Source organism: Schistocerca piceifrons, chromosome 7, assembly GCF_021461385.2.
Source record: "Schistocerca piceifrons isolate TAMUIC-IGC-003096 chromosome 7, iqSchPice1.1, whole genome shotgun sequence".
Classification (NCBI taxonomy): Eukaryota; Metazoa; Arthropoda; class Insecta; order Orthoptera; family Acrididae; genus Schistocerca; species Schistocerca piceifrons.
Window position 1 is genome coordinate 399,287,409 of NC_060144.1, and position 16,521 is coordinate 399,303,929.

The following is a 16,521-nucleotide window of genomic DNA, read 5'->3' on the forward strand; positions in this document are numbered from 1 at the left end:
CGTGTCTGTAGGGAATGTTTACAACAAATACCTTCGCCTGTGAAATTTTTCCTAGCGACTCTTTCAGTGTTTTTACAGGTTTCAGGCCTTAAATGATTATTCACTGGATTATTAAATATAAGCACCCGTACGCGACATTCACAAGTAACAGCCCGTGACACCGTACATCACAAATTCAGGAACTACCTGTTCCACTACAGGTCGTTTCTTTTAGTCCTGATGGTAGAGTGCATCCATATTTTGTATGATACTATTCTGACAACTGCAAAGCGAGCTTCGCTTTTGAGTTTCCTCAAAGATTACTCAGATATAATACAGCGCAATCAACGATATAGTTATCGAAGTCATCTACAACTAGTGCTAAATTTCCCTAGCGAGATTGTACATTTCGAAGATACAAGTAGTTCTCGGTATGCTGATAATCGCACTTTGTAAAGCCAGCGATATAATTTGTAAACGTGTTACACGTTAGGCGAAATTTCGCTACTTTTTCTCAGCCACATTCTCCAAAATTAAAACGATGAAAAAGTAACATCTGCTAACAGATACTGGATGAAACCGTGGAGAAAACCACACAATAAAAAATTTTCACATGAGTTACTGAACAGCTGTTTCTTCAACGCGCTCAGTAAAAACAAATTGGCGTGAACAGAAATACACTATACAATCAAAAATAACAATTACAACTGGAACTTAAAACTCTGGGATACAGCATAGGAAGTGGAGAGGAAAAGCAATGACGTCTTCAACTTATCCCCCACTTAGGTAACTCATAATATTGGGGGCAAGTGTTTGTAATCCTAATAGACTCTGACCCTAACCTATGGCTCGCGTATTTTGAGTAACCGTACTTATGGCTTCGGGTTTCGGAACAACTTCTAAAACATGTAAGTCTGATACGCGAATTTTATAATACGTTTTTCAAATTAATTGCGGGAAATAAAACTGACGAAGTGATTGTGACGAAGTTTGTGATCTCCATGAAATATGTAAGACTTTGTCAAGCAATAAAAACTTGAAAAAAGGGCTTCTTCAGTCAGGGATCCGGTTTTTTTTAGTCGGTTTCTAATCCATTGCCCGTCACGTTGTGTTATGTGAAAATAAATCGTCATCCCTATAATTTTCGCAGGCTCACGCTGCCTTTTTTATTAGTTCTGGTTCCTTTACAGGCCAGAGGCTATCGTGGCTAGCGAAGAGGTATTATTCAGAACAAGCTCTGCCGAAAATAACAACGCACTATACCATCGTACCAAGAGATAGTGACCCACGCTGGAAAGGTAGGTATTCATAAAAGTATTCAGTTTAGTTAGCTCTCTGCATGAGAAATTCATCAACACAAATGGTGTTTCCCCAATATGTGCCCATTGCATTACAAACATTTTCATGTCAAAATTTTGTTAGAAATAACAATTTTTTTTGTCAGTGGCATACCTGTTACCTTTAACTTTTGTGAATGCAAGGTATAGGCTGAGGGAGAAGACATAGCAAAGTACATAGAGAGGAAACTGATACAAAGGACATAAGATGATTATCCAGGCATTTTGCTTTTCTTAGTGATGGTTCAGCATTGTGTACTGAGAACTACCGTACTGGCTATGAAGTACTGATTTAGGAGTGCGCAAAAGCATGTCTTGGTTATCAGTCCGCAAGTGATTTGGATAACAGTCTTTAATCAAGTAAACAGTGTGAAATAGATGTTGTGAACAGTGGTGTCAAATTATACATCTGCAGCTTTGAGGAGGAAGATGGGATCTAGAAATTTCAATGTGAATTATAGACTTCAGAGTTCGATTTTTGAGTGAATCATTTTGTGTGTGTGTGTGTGTGTGTGTGTGTGTGTGTGTGTGTGTGTGTGATTTTTTTTTTTTTCCCATATTTGTGAAGGAAATATCCAATGAATACTATTACATTCATACTTGACCGTTTTTAAGGAACCAAATATGGGTCCACCTTACATATCTGAATCCTTATGTATAGAGCTAATCAGCATTTAATAGGCCCTAAGCTGTGTTACATTTCTAAGAACATTACTTGAAACGTTACATATGACGGTTATGTTATTCTGAAATCAACTGGGGAAAGTAAATGATATTTCATTCCTGATCCTAGCACAAAGATTATTGAATGCTAATGCTACAGTACAATGATGTGTGATGAATAGTAATAGGCCTACAGTTGAATTATTTATTTGTTGCCAGGCACTGTGAATGAAAATGTTAGAACTCCATTTGATATGTGCTGCTTGTACTTGACAGTGTAAAGAAGACATTATACAGTTTCAGTATCATTCCTGCAGTATTTTGATAGTACAGTTAGTTTTCTTGGAAGGTGGGATTGCACCAAAATAAAAGTGTAGGACCTACATAAGCATTCTAGTTCTCCCTGTAAACTGAAGATACAGTGTAACCTTCACTATGAAACCACGTTCAGTTATATTCAACAACTATGAGCATGCATTATGCATAAGAAATTAACAAATTCAAGAATAAATAACTGTGATACAATGAATTAGTAAGTACGCTGTTGCTAACAGGTTGTTATTACTGGACTGAAACTGTGTAATACGCATCTGTGAGATTAGTTAACTGTGAACACTTTCAGATGTGTATGCTAAGGTGAATTTGGATCTTTGATTGGAATGCCTGTGGCACCAATAACTATCAGAGTTTTTGAACTGCCGTTTTAATATCATTAGAAAGTAATGCAGTTTGGAAACAAGGCCCTTGTGGCAGTTCACATGTTATGCTCCCTCATTCTGAGGTTATTTCCATGCCAGAGGCTCAGAATGTTAATGAAACCCTCTGCTTTCTGATGTCACTGGTTCCCTAAGTTAAGAGAAGAAAGCTAGTAGGCTATACTGGTTGCTTCAGATGTACTGCACAGTTTTCCTCTGAAACAGGGTGTCCAAATTTTTCAGGTAAAATACATAATTTAGCAAACTGAATACAGGAAAATAAAATGGTATACTTTCATGGTCTGGATACTGTTGGAAAATAAACTTACACAGGAATGACTGGAGCTCCTTATGACAGAAAGGCTTGTAAAACTGGATGAGAAGTGTCAACATTTCTGCAGAAATGTATCAAAATACCAACTCTACTTTCTGGATGGAGCTGAGAAGAATTTTCACAGCATGAAAGTGGCAGCAAGTTGGGCATATTTTGTGACATGCTCTAGACAAAGCAGTTCACATAATTCTAAAAACATCTTTATGAATGCAGTTACATCAACATTTTAACTATGACTCACTTGAAGGGATTCAGCAACTTGAACTGATACTTCACAAATAATTCACCATTTTTGTGTACATGGTATCAGTAGCTGCTCTATAAGTTATAAATAATTGTACTTTGTACGCAATTACTGAAATGCATTTTTTAGTCGCAATAAATGTATCATTTTATTCACATAAAACTTTGACCGTGCTAGGGTTTCCTTGTACATGTCTTTGATTACAATGTGGGTGTTATATCTGCATGTATGTTTCACTAGAATTTTCCTTTTTGCCACTGGTGGAGATCTACGAATGAATACACTTTCTACTACTACTATGAACTGGAAAGAAGCTTGAGGTGGGGGTGGGGGATGTTGCGGGGTTATGAGTGGACCTTCATTGTATTCTACCAAAAGGGAATGTAAACAAAGCATGAAAGTCTGCCAGTGAAATAGTACCGATATCTGAATCTCATTAGGTGATTATTAAAAAAATTTATTTTCCTTCAGATAACGCAAATGCTCAAAACAGCTGTTCCATATGCCTGCCCACTTCAGGCTTGATGGAATGTACTTGCCTCTCTTAATATTTTTCAAAAATCAAAGTGCTGGGCAGACTTCTGAATACATACTCAGTGAGAAACTCTTTCAGGCCAAAAACCAAACATCCAGCAGTGGATCTCAAAATAGGATTAACAAAATCTGTCTTGAAGGAGTTTAAGGTGTGTAAAAAGAAAAAAATAACACAAATAATGTTGACATGGAAAAAAGGTGCTGACCCAGAAAAAGGTGCAACAAAATCACAGTTGGGAGTGTCTGTTACATGTTTTGTTTGCATTATAAGTTATTTTTGTCCATTCAAACAGGTAAACAAATTATAGGTGGAGCACATAGAAATCCAAGACATACTTTTTTTTGTATAGGTTTATATGGAAATGAAACATAGTTGTCATTGGATGAAACAAATGTGTGATTCTACATGTCGTAGTGTGCAACGTTAGATACCTTCGTAGGATAGACAGATAAGAGAATTTAAGAGACAAACTGATAGTTTGAGCTTACATATAGTGGGAATTAGTGAAGTGCAGGATTATGTAGAACAGGACCTGTGTAGAGGTCAGTACAGGGTTATCAACACAAATCAAACTGGTGTGGTGCATGGCAGAGGGTAACCTGTACCACTACTAGTCATTTCCCCATCTGTTCCACTCAAAATAGAGCAAGGGAAAAACAACTGTCTTTACACCTCCATATGAGCCCTAATTTCTCTTATCTTCGTGGTCCTTACATCGTTCAGCAATCAGCTTCAAATACTGGTTCTCTAAATTTTCTCAATAGTGTTTCTCAAAAAGAAAGTGTCTTCCCTCTAGGGATTCCCATTTGAGTTCCCGAAACATTCTCCGTAATACTTATGTGTTGTCTGAACCTACCGGTAACAAATCTAGCCGCCTGCCTCTGAATTGCTTTGATGTCTTCCTTCCATCCGACCTGATACAGACTCCAAACACTCAAGCAGTACTCAAAACTAGGTCACGCCAGTGTTCTATATGCAATCTCCTTTACAAGTGAACCACTCTTTCCTAAAATTCTCCCAATAAACCGAAGTGAACCGTTTGCTTTCCCTACCACAGTTTTCACGTGCTCCTTCCACTCCATATCGCTTTGCAACGTTACGCCCAGGTATTTAAAAGACTTGACTGTGTCAAGCAGAACAGTAGTAATACTGTATCTGAACGTTATAGGTTCGTTCTTCCACCTCATCTGCATTAACATACATTTTTCCATATTTAGGGCTAGCTGCCATTCGTCACACCAAGTGGAATCTGCAGAGAGAGAAAAAAAAATAAAATAATCCTGGGGTTCACTAGCTGGGGACTGGTAAGCGCTGTGGTGGGGTGTTGTATGTCACAATGGACAGGGATCTTGGCTTGACTGCCCAGATCATGAATATGATACAAGCGTCTATTAAAAAAACCTCAGTCTCTAGATGTGCTGCGTGCCAATGAGGTGCATGGCTGTTGACATGGAACAGTCGTTAGCGGACATCCTCTGGGGAACCCGCTGCACCTCAGTTGTATAAGGCTTACACAGGCAAGTGGGACCCTGCCTGGGTGGACTTCCTTCCCTAGCTGCTTGTGGGAACACCATGAAGCCTAAAGCTCGTGTTTCTACAGTCAGCAGCTTGGGTGGGCCATTGGGCAGTATTACCACCCAAAACACTAAGTGGCATCATGTGGTTAGACCACCTGGGTCATCTCCAACTATCAACAACAGTAAGAAAAGTAACAGACCACATCCTGTGGTATAAAACGTTTTTTTGTGATGAAACATGTGGACAGTTAAAAAAAAAAAAAAAAAAAGGGTCACCATTTTATATCCATAAAGCTCTTGAGGAACTTGCAGGGCTACTCAAATCTATCAAGAGGCTCCGGAATGGTGCTCTTCTGCTGGAGACTATGGAGGCTCCCCAAGAACAGAAGCTGTTGAATGCCAAGATACTTGGAGAATATTGCATCACCAACGAGCTGTACACTGGGTTGATAGTGTTAATGGTGTTGTAACAGGTTGGGACATTATGGATGTGGATACAAAAGAACTGAAACAGGAATGGGAAACTGCATGGGTGACTGAAGTCCAAAATGTTATGAAAAGGGTTTATGGGGAGCTCCAAAAGTCAGCATCATTTGTTCTGGCATTCAGTATGCCCAAATTGCTGGACTATATTGCAGCAGGATTTCTCCACCTTGAGATAAGATCAATATGTCCCAAGTACAATATGCTGCTTAAAGCGCCAGTGCTTTGGTCACACCACTGTGGGTTGTAATGGTTGGACTGCATGTGGATGCTGTAGCAGTGCGGCACACAAACAGTTTCCAGTGCACTGTGTCACCCAGGTGCAGTAATTGCTCCCAAGCCCATTCAGTTTGGAGCAGGGATTGTCCTGTCTTCGTTGGGAAAGAAAAGATTCAAGAAATAACAGTTAACCAACATTCCTCTTACTCTGATGGAAAGATGAATTTAAGGCCACTCAGCCACCAAGTTGCATCAAGTATTTTGTCTTGGCGTTGAAGCAGCCTGTCCAGAAGGTCAGTGTTAGCATCCAGACTACGACTGTTGAGCAGGGCACATCTACCTGCACCTGTAATGCAGCTGCCAGCTTGCGCTGCTGGTCACTGTCGCTGAAGCATTGAATGTTGCCAAACATAATGTAAGTGTGAATAGCAAACATTCACAGCAGACATTGGAAGAGATCCAGCAGCCTTGCCAATGTCCCCAAAATCCAAGCTGGAGACAAAGGTCAAATGGCCAAAGCAGTCTGCTCCAAAGCATCTAACCATGCGACCTCTTTGCTGTCTGATGGATCTGAAGAAGATCATCCCATCACTAGTATGGATGTCAGAGTTTATCTCAGGGTACCAGCAAGGCCCTTAAGAGACCCCCCCCCCCCTCCCCCTTCCGGTGCCACAAGGATGACCTGACTAGTGAAAGGTCCAAGGGAGGGGTCACTCTGTTTGTCAATAATGCACACCACTCCTCTGCTCTCTCCCTCCCTACTGACCTGCACGTGGTTGCGACTGAGGTTCATTTATGTCTGAGGATCACTATTTTCTCACTATAATTACCTCCACATGATGCGATTGACTCAGAGACTGTAACAGGTTTTATAGAACAACCCCCATGAGCATTTCTCCTACTGGGAGACTTCAATGCCCATCATACGTTGTGGATTCAACCTCTCTTGCTTTCAAGGTCAGGTATTGGAGAGCCTCATGATGTCTGATGAGCTGTGTGTCCTCAACACTGGTACTCCAACTCATTTCTGTGCTGCTACAAGATAATTCTCAGCCATTGATCTCTCTTTCTGCTCTCCAGCCCTAGTGGACTGTGTTCAGTGGGAAGTCACTGACGGCCTTCATTCCAGTGACCACATCCCCCTCTATGTTCACTTACTGGATGGAGCTGTTAACTGCCTATTCTCCATGTGGGAGCTGGATTTGGCACTGTCTGCAGCTTGTGATACTGCACCCGGTCATGACCAAATCTAGTACAGCCTGCTTTGATATTTGTCAGCAGCATCATAGGAAATCCTCCTCACATGTTTTAATCTTACATGGCAGACCAGCAATTTTCCCAACTCACAGAAAGAGGTAATTCTGATACCTCTTTTCAAGCTAAGAAAGGACTGACTTTGTCACAGTAGTTACCGGAGCATCACCTTAACAAGCTGTATAGGAGAGACCTAGGTGCGAATGGTTAACTGTTGCCTGGTTTGGATGTTGGAGACCAGGCAGCTCCTAAGTCGCTCTCAGTGTGGATTCAGGAGATTTTGATGCACTGTCAACAACCTGGCTGTGCTAGAGGCGGTTAATCAGCAGGCTTACCTACATAAACATCATTGTGTAGGTATATTTTTTGATATCAGTAAGGGATATGATACTACTCATTCTAGGGCAGCTCCACTAATGGGCTTTTGTGGTCATCTCCCCATATTTATTCGGTCCTTCCTACTAAAGCCCTTTTTTGGAACCAAGTTGGTGACGTGCTGTCGAATAATTCCAAGCTGGAGAATGATGTTTCTCAGGGCACTGTTTTAAGCATTACCCTCTTTGCCGTAGCCATAAACAGTATCACATCTACTGTACGGAGTCCTGTACAGTGCTCCTTATTTGTGGATGATTTTGCAGTTCCTTGTTCTTCCTCTAGTATTGCAACAGCAACTCTTCAGTTGCCACTTACTTTGGAGAGGCTGGAGGAGTGGGTTACAATGATTGATTTTATGTATACTGCAGAAAAGTGTGTGTATATTCAGTTTAATCGTTCTTGTCGTATTTTTAATTTACCTGACTTGCATATGTGGAATACCGTTCTCCCTTTTAAAGACTGTGCGGTTTTTGGGCCTCATTTCTTCCACCAAGCTGTCATGGCTGCCACACTTGAAGAACCTAAAGGCATGTGCCCAGAAGGCATTGAACATTTTGAAGTGCAAGTTTTATAGGGCTTTTGTTTGATCATAGCTGGACTGTGGGTGCACAGTGTATGGGTCAGCGAGGCCTTTGTACCTGAAAATCATTGACGCTGTACACCATGAGGGCATCTGGCCATCCACAGGCATTTAAAGTACCAGCCCCCTATCCAGTGTTTGTGCTGAGGCAGGCAAACTGCCACTTACCATCCAACGACAGCTCCTCAAGGTGCACCAAGCGTGTCACCTCCTTGCTACTCCCAGTTCCCCAGCATACCATACTGTGTAGCTCATCTAGCTATGGAACATCTTTTTACGATTTGTTCACAGGCGGTGAGGCCATTTGGGATTTGTGCAAAATGTGTGCTGGAGTCACTTGGTGTGGGGGATGTACAGGTTCACATCGGGGGGTTTTAATCAACTGCCACCATGGTTACTGCAAAGGCCCAGAGTAATTTTAAATTTAGTGCAGTACAAGAGAAATTGCACTCCTGCTTCCATTTTTAATGATATTTTCTGGCATTTAATGTGATATTTTCCGGCATTTTAAAGGAGCACCACAATTATCTAGCTGTCTTTGTGGATAGATGGACAGATCTAAACAGGGGAACTCTATTGGATACTCTGTTGTTTTCCCAAACCCTGTCCTCAAGATTTGGTTGCCTCCAGAGTTCCTGCATTTAAATCTGAACTATTTGCCATCTTGAGGGTGCTGGAGCAGATGAGATGTGCCATGCCTGCAAAATTTCAGTCTGCTCTGACTCCCTACAACAGCTGGGGAACGTGGTGTCCTTCTTGCCAAGGAGGCATGTAGTGATCCTCAGCTAATTCCATGTGCCATACCCCTGTATGCTATTATCTCAGTCCTGAGGTACAGAGTCATGCATTGATGGGATGATGAGTGGCTGCAAGTGACAGGCAATAAGCTCCGTCTCATAAAGCCAACAACACAGCCAAGGCATACTTCATTCCAGCCATGTTGACGGGACGAGGTCCTCCTTACTCGTCTTCACATAGGTCACGGCCCTATGATGTGTGGCTTCTTGATCCAGCGAGAGGACCCTCCAATGGGTGGTGCTTGTGGCGTACTGGTTACTGTGCACCACATTTGTTGGACTGTGTTTTTATTTTCTGATTGGCAGGTCATGATGGATTTTCTGACAGGTCTGCTCTCTATTTTAAGTAAAGTTCAAACAAATGTTGTTAGAGTTTCAAAGTTTTTTGAATTCTCCACCATCTTTCCCAAGATTTTAGGGACATGGTTTTAATGTGTTAACTGGCTGACTGGCTCACGCGTATTTTTTGTAAGTGGTCAGCTAGTTACATTTCCCTGTGCCTTTCTTTTAGCGCCTTTGTAGTTTTACTTGTGTTTTAATCCCATATATAGTTACTTTTACTCCTTCTCCATTGCTTTAGCCATATGAGATAGTGTGACTATAGTCAGTTTGAGTGCATGAGATTTTAATGAGTGTAAGGGTGCTGATAACTTCGCCATTGAGCACCCATAAACTTCAACGACACACACACACACACACGCACACACACACACACAAACACACTGGAAAAAATGTATGGCAGATTTCAAGAAGAATGTAATAATTCATGTTCCTATGAAGACAGGGGCTGTTGGATATAATTAATCATTTATTCATTAAAGGATCATTTTACAATACTTTCAGATCTGATGGCTTAATATAATGAAAACATAAGCCATAATTACATACATGTGAAAAAAACACATATATTTAATGAGAAGAGGACGGGACACGTGGTTGGCTTTGGTCTTTTCGTAGGAACAATCTAGGCATTTGCTGAAAGTGATTTAGGAAAACTACTGAAAACCTAAGTCACAACAGCTGGAGAGAAGACGAGTCTCCATCTTCCTGACACTGAGGTCATTGACCCAACAAATGCAATGCATCCCTCAGTTATAACTAACATACAGAACTCAAGACACATGCCTTTTGTGAGCAGTTCATCCATTTGAGCCACACAACTACAACCTGAAGACAGTCATAAAGCTTTGTCCCGCTTCTAGTTCCTGTGTAGCTGTTCCAAACTGTACGACGCTGTTTGTCCAACAACTATGAGGGACACAACACTCTGAAGATTCTGCTTCTCCACAACATCATGGTTCTTACACAGGTGAAATTTCTTTATCTTAAGCAGTGAAAGCACTGCAGGGAATATCTGTTAAGACCTGAAACTTATATGCTGGGCGACTATGACTGAATTCATTAGTTTTGACTAGTCACAGATGTTCACACGGTTTCAAATTAAGGAACATATACTGTTCTACTCTCCCACAGAATGGACATAAATTTATAGTTTTGTTAAACACTTCGAGTATTTCTCCTCATTAAAGAATTACTTCAGCTTTTCTTTTAATTCATGTTACACAGATGTCAATATGGAACGCTATGTTGATGAGACAGACATCCTCATTGTTGGAGGTGGTCCAGCCGGAATGTCTGCGGCAATCCGCCTAAAACAGCTCGCAGAAAAAAGTGGAAAGGAGCTACGAGTAACTCTTGTAGAGAAAGCTGCAGAGATAGGTGAGAGAATATGCTTTTCTTTGTTTTTATCTTATTTTGTGACTAAATACCTCTGGCCAGATTACTGACATGCTTCATTTGACATTATTATAAACTGTACATTATGTTATATTATAGTGATCTGTAGAAATTAGACTTAAGTTTTAAACACAATAACAGTGCCATTGACACAGCAAGGGAGTGTGACCTAGGTATTTTCAAAGAATAATACAAGCAACATTTCAGCAGGTCAGCTATAGAAGGTCATAGATTAACTGGTAGAATGATAACACACGTATAGGAAATTGACCACTTTTTTAGATTTTTAAAATTAAATTTAATGAATGTAAAGTCAATGAGTGTGGCATATTAAAGGATAGTGGATTATGGTAAATAGGTTGTATAACTTAACTGTTGATTGGAACATGACAATGATCTGTTTCCTAGACCTGAAACAGTTTATTATGCAGGTATCACTTCTGTGATTCTCCAGCTGAAAGAGGCTCTTACTCAATAGTCTGAAGATGATCACAGCAGTGGTCGAAAACGGTCACCGTAATAAATATAAATCGTGATCAAGACTGTTTTTAATAGTAAATAAAATTAAACAACTGGCATCAATACAGCTCATCTTATAGTTAACCCAAGCAATATAATTTTATGTAATATGTTTATCATACTGATATTTTACAATGGATTGTTGGCCTTTGTAAAGTATCACTACTACAAAGTAGTACATAAAATTACATCGCTTGGTTTATATAATGTCAGGAGATTCCTATCATGCTAATTATTATCATTAAATTCATGTTGGTTTAACTACAAGACGATCTGTGAGGATCTTTTGGATATTTTCACTACCTTTGGTGCCCCAAATATGCTTCATTCTGATGATGTCAGAGAATTTTGTAACCAAGTCCTCCAAATTTAATTTACGTTGTGGAACGATTTAAAGATAGTCCAGTCCATGGGAAGCTAAGGCAAAGCCAGTCTTGGAAGATCAGTCAAAAGAGCAAATAAAGATGTTGAAAATATATTATCAAAGTGGATGGAAACAAATAAAACTTCAAAATGGTGTGACGGATTAAGGTCTGTGTGAGCGATGAAAACTAGGGCTTATCATGAAGGGATAGAATTTCACTATATGAAGCCATATTTGCCACTCCAACGAAAATGGGCACTGCCAACTCAGTTTTTCCAAGTCATTTAATAAAAAATGTAAACACTGAAAAACGCTGTTAACACACTACGACGACTGACTCACAAGATAGGAAAGATGGTGGTAGAGGAATTGATTCCAGTGAATCAGTACTGGAACAGAAGGAACACAGGTAGAAATAGGGTTGTAGCAGATAAGAAGTACCAGAGACATGGGCTTTGATGACTGTTAACACCAAGGCACTGGCACAACTGATAGTTGTGACAGGATGCAGACAACATCCAACCGTGTTAATAAAGAAGGTCTTCAATTACATTCAAAGAAAATTCAACCAGCCTCATGCAACAAAATTCCAAAACCTTCATTTTGACAGAAAGTGAGAATTAAAGTAGGCCACTAGATAAAGGCCGCACAAACATTGATGCATCAATAATAGCAGTGGAGATAAACATTCACAGTGATGAATTTTATCAGCTTGGTACCAAAGTGGACAAACTGAAGTTACTGTACAGTAGGGACCTTTCATCAGTGTTGAAGAAATAGGAAGAGAAGAAATTAGTGTACAAGATGTGATTGCCAAACTATCTTTCATTGTAGGTGAAGGGTTCAGAAAGTGCAACAGTATTAAAAAATGTTAAGCTAAAAAATGCTTGTGCAAATTGTATTCCTTGTTATATAATTTTAAATACCACAACAGTCAACTCTGTATGTAACAAAGATTAACATTTTTATACACTTTTGTATAATTTTTCCACTTATTTTAATATGGAATACTGTTTTTTTATAATCACACTATAATGCAAGAATATTTAAATAATGTAATTTTAGGATCAATAAAAAACAAATTCAATAATTCATTTTTAATGAATATGGTTTTACCAGTTTGCATGGGTAAATCGTAAGATTTGCCAACGTCTCTTGGTGAAAGTTCAAAATCTATGCATATAATAAGAAATTTCAGACTATTACCACACTTCAATGGCAGATGTTAGGTTTTACCAGTAAACTGTAGGATTTACCAGTCATCTTACTTTACAGTATCATGTATACTATCAAACCCTGCTACAATAGTATATGCAGTTCTGTAAGCTGTTGTATGTTGCTAACATGAGAAAAAACGTGTTTTACATTTTGCAACTGAAGATAGCTAGATTTTTAGCCATAAATAGTAGTACATCCAAATAAAGAAGCTTTCATGTGTGACCTTGACTTAAAGGATTTTCAGTCCCATCATGAATATAAAAAAATTTGTAACAGATCACCTATCTTCCAGTTGATGATGTCACCAAACTTAACAAATGTTTAAGTGAATTATCACTTTCCCAAAGAAACTGGCAGTTGAAAAAAGAAAAAATAAAAGAACATGGGAAGGTTCATGGTAGTTGTAGAGTGTGTTAATTATTGGTTATATTTTCATGCAGTATAATTAATTAATTTTGGAGAATATTTGAACTTAATTTTGACTGAATGACTAGTATTTTGTGGTATTTTTTCTATATTATCATTATTTAGTGAAAATATGAATATTCATTCAGTTTGGATTGAAAGCTGGTTTTTGGCTTGGAGTATCACACACTTGTGGGGAAAAAAAATTAACTCTAGGTACTTATACATGCTTTCAGTTGCTTGGGCACAGAGTTGAAACCAAACAGAATGTATGACAATATCACAATTGTTGAACAGTTAACGTTACTTGTAACTGGATTTGCAACAGGATATAAGATCACAAGGAAAACTAATAAGAGAACATTGGTGGACTGTTCTCAGAATTCCAGTCAAGTAACTGCATTCAATTTTTGATCAATTTCTCTGAAATGTGGGACATTCCTTCTTCATTTTTACGCCAGTATTAATATTCCTAGGTGTACAAAACATATTGATTCGTTCCTCTGTGACATTCCATTTACACAAAGTGCAAACTTTTAGAGTCAGAATTATATGAACTGCACAGTACTCTAAATTCATTGTTTTCAGATTAATGGCAACAAACAAATATATCATGAGTTTTTGATGAGCAATGCTTGTGAGGCGTGTTTGTAAATTGCTTATATTTTGTAACAAACACTTGCCTGTCACATTCACATTAACTAGCAGAAAAAAGTGAACAATCATCAGTGATGTGTCTACTGTGGAATTTACCATTTATATAAAGTAACTGTCCTATATCAACCACTTTCAAAGAACTTTTTAACAAGAGTCAATTATAAAAAAAAGGCAGATAAACCTTACTAGCATACACAAGTTCAAACATCCCATGAACCCGAATTAATACAAAGTATACTGTATTACTGTTACTGATACGAAGTAAGTGAAAACTGAAAGGCTAGGGCAAGCTGTTCCAATAAGAAAACAATTTTGTAAGTCAGCTGGCACAGTAGAACACATGACAAGAGAAACATTTGCGGGACCAAGATACAGTAAATGACAAATACTTAGTACATCACTGACATGTCCGCTCCCGGTAGCTGAGAGGTCAGCGCGGCAGACTGTCAATCCAAAGGGCCCGGGTTCGATTCCCGGCTGGGTCGGAGATTTTCTCCGCTTAGGGACTGGGTGTTGTGTTGTCCTAATCATCATCATTTCATCCCCATCGACACGGAAGTCGCCGAAGTGGCATCAAATCGAAAGACTTGCACCAGGCGAACGGTCTACCCAACAGGAGGCCCTCATCACACGACATTTCATTTCATCACTGACATGTTAATGTGCTATAAGTTTTCTGAATGGTTGCGTAGTATGTGACAAATAATAAATTATGCAGGAGAGTGATACAAAATAATTAACAAATATAATGTTATTGGAACATCAAGTCCGCAAATCCTATGTGAAATCTCACAACAAGTTCTTAATTAAACAAGTATAGTCACAATTACTTAATAATCATAACATTATCAGGTGACCATGAATTCACACCATAATTGTAAATATAATACTAAAAAAACAGTACACAATAAGAATTACATAAAAATTGTGTGTTAACAAATAGAAAAAATGAAACACTAATAATCTTCTTCAAGTGCTAAATCAGTATATGCATTGGATAAGAGAGTAAAGAAAATAAATTACAGGAAACCCAAAACTTCATTAGCAAATGCTGGATATGAGCTTCCTTAGCCACCTAAAATGCTATTCACGTACTGGTAACTAAAACATTAAGTTGAGTGAAGGTTGAATTGATTACTGCTCTGAAGCTGTCTGCCTCAGTATTAAAATCCTTTACTGACGTTAATGTGGTAAGTGTTTCGTCCAGTACAGAAATGAAAATTAAAAACTGTTTTTAACTAACTGTTGCTGACTCATTACCTATGACAGTATCCACTGACTACAACTTGTAAGTAATGACCTCCTTGCACCCCTTATGAAGCTGAACATAATATAAAAATTTATCTTGCCACAGGACGGGAGGGGGAGGTTATAAGTAGCACTTAATATCAAACTAGAAAACAATAACAAGTTACATACAAGCTGTAGAATTTGGTTATCAGTATAAGATAGGTAGCTGGATTATAAATAAAGTTGCCTTGATTCTGAAATACTCCTTACTTATCAGACAGAAAATGTTTTTAATTTCTTTCTGCTACATAAAACTGTTGATTTGTTTTATCTACAGGAGGGCATATTCTATCTGGAGCATGCATTGAACCTGTAGCCCTTGATGAACTTATACCAGACTGGAAGGAAAAGGGAGCACCTCTTAATACACCTGTTAAGGAAGACAAATTTGCATACCTTACAGAGAAAGGGAGGATACCAGTCCCCATCTTCAGCTGTAAGCTACCTTTGATTCTTTATGCATTGCAATTAATGTAGTATTCATAATGCAAAACAGCTCAAATGTGAGCAAAGTTAAAATAATTGTAATATTATTTTGCTATTTTCAGTTCACTCATGCCATCCATATATAATTTTGGCAGTGTCAATTAATTAGACATGTATATTAACTGTATTAAAAACAAGGCCATTTTGGAGAAAATATGTGGTTACCAACCACTGTAAAAGTTCTCCCTAACACTTACCTAATTTAGTTTATTTTCTATGTATGATATAAATTCTACAAAGATATAATTATATACAAGAAATGTTTACATGTTTCTTCCCTCTCCCCTAATCAACTGCATGCTTCAGTAATGTCTCATCAATGTCAATGAGTAGTACTGCCATGACACAGAAGTGGACAGTGTGGGAGATGGAGGGGCAAAGAGAGAGAGAGAGAGAGAGAGAGAGAGAGAGAGAGAGAGAGAGAGAGAGTTAGTTTTCTGTATGCATTATGTGCCATCTGTGATTCATCTGTAGGTACAAATGATCAAAAAAAAAAAGTATATAAACCATGCTGTGGTAGTTTCTGACCTACTGTGAAACCATTCAGTTATTGTATTGGGCAGAGTTTGCTTATGCACAATGCTGTGAGCCACTTATAAAATAAATGAACTCCTTAATTTATGAGTTGAGGATTTGAACTCATTCTGCTTGCTACAGCTTTGCACATAAAAACCGGCTACTCACTTCACCTCTTGCAGCCCAACTGCTTTAGTAACTGGAATCTGTCGACACTACATACTTGTACTACATGCTGAAGGAAGTTGACTTTAACCAGCAATAAACAAAAAACCCTCTAGTATGCATTATCATTAAAATGCTTAGTGAAATGTACT

The 16,521-nt window shown here is 38.7% G+C and overlaps 1 protein-coding gene across 1 annotated transcript in view; it reads left to right on the forward strand.

Annotated features, from left to right (window-relative positions):
- The first annotated feature begins 490 nt into the window (after positions 1-490).
- Positions 491-16,521, forward strand: part of LOC124805122 (electron transfer flavoprotein-ubiquinone oxidoreductase, mitochondrial) — a 112,801-nt gene continuing 96,770 nt past the window's right edge. Inside the window, exons 1-4 of the mRNA XM_047265575.1 lie at positions 491-887; positions 1,170-1,277; positions 10,579-10,731; positions 15,480-15,638. Of these exons, the coding sequence (XP_047121531.1) occupies positions 854-887; positions 1,170-1,277; positions 10,579-10,731; positions 15,480-15,638 (454 nt within the window). The 5' untranslated portion in view covers positions 491-853. The remainder of the gene's footprint in view (positions 888-1,169; positions 1,278-10,578; positions 10,732-15,479; positions 15,639-16,521) is intronic.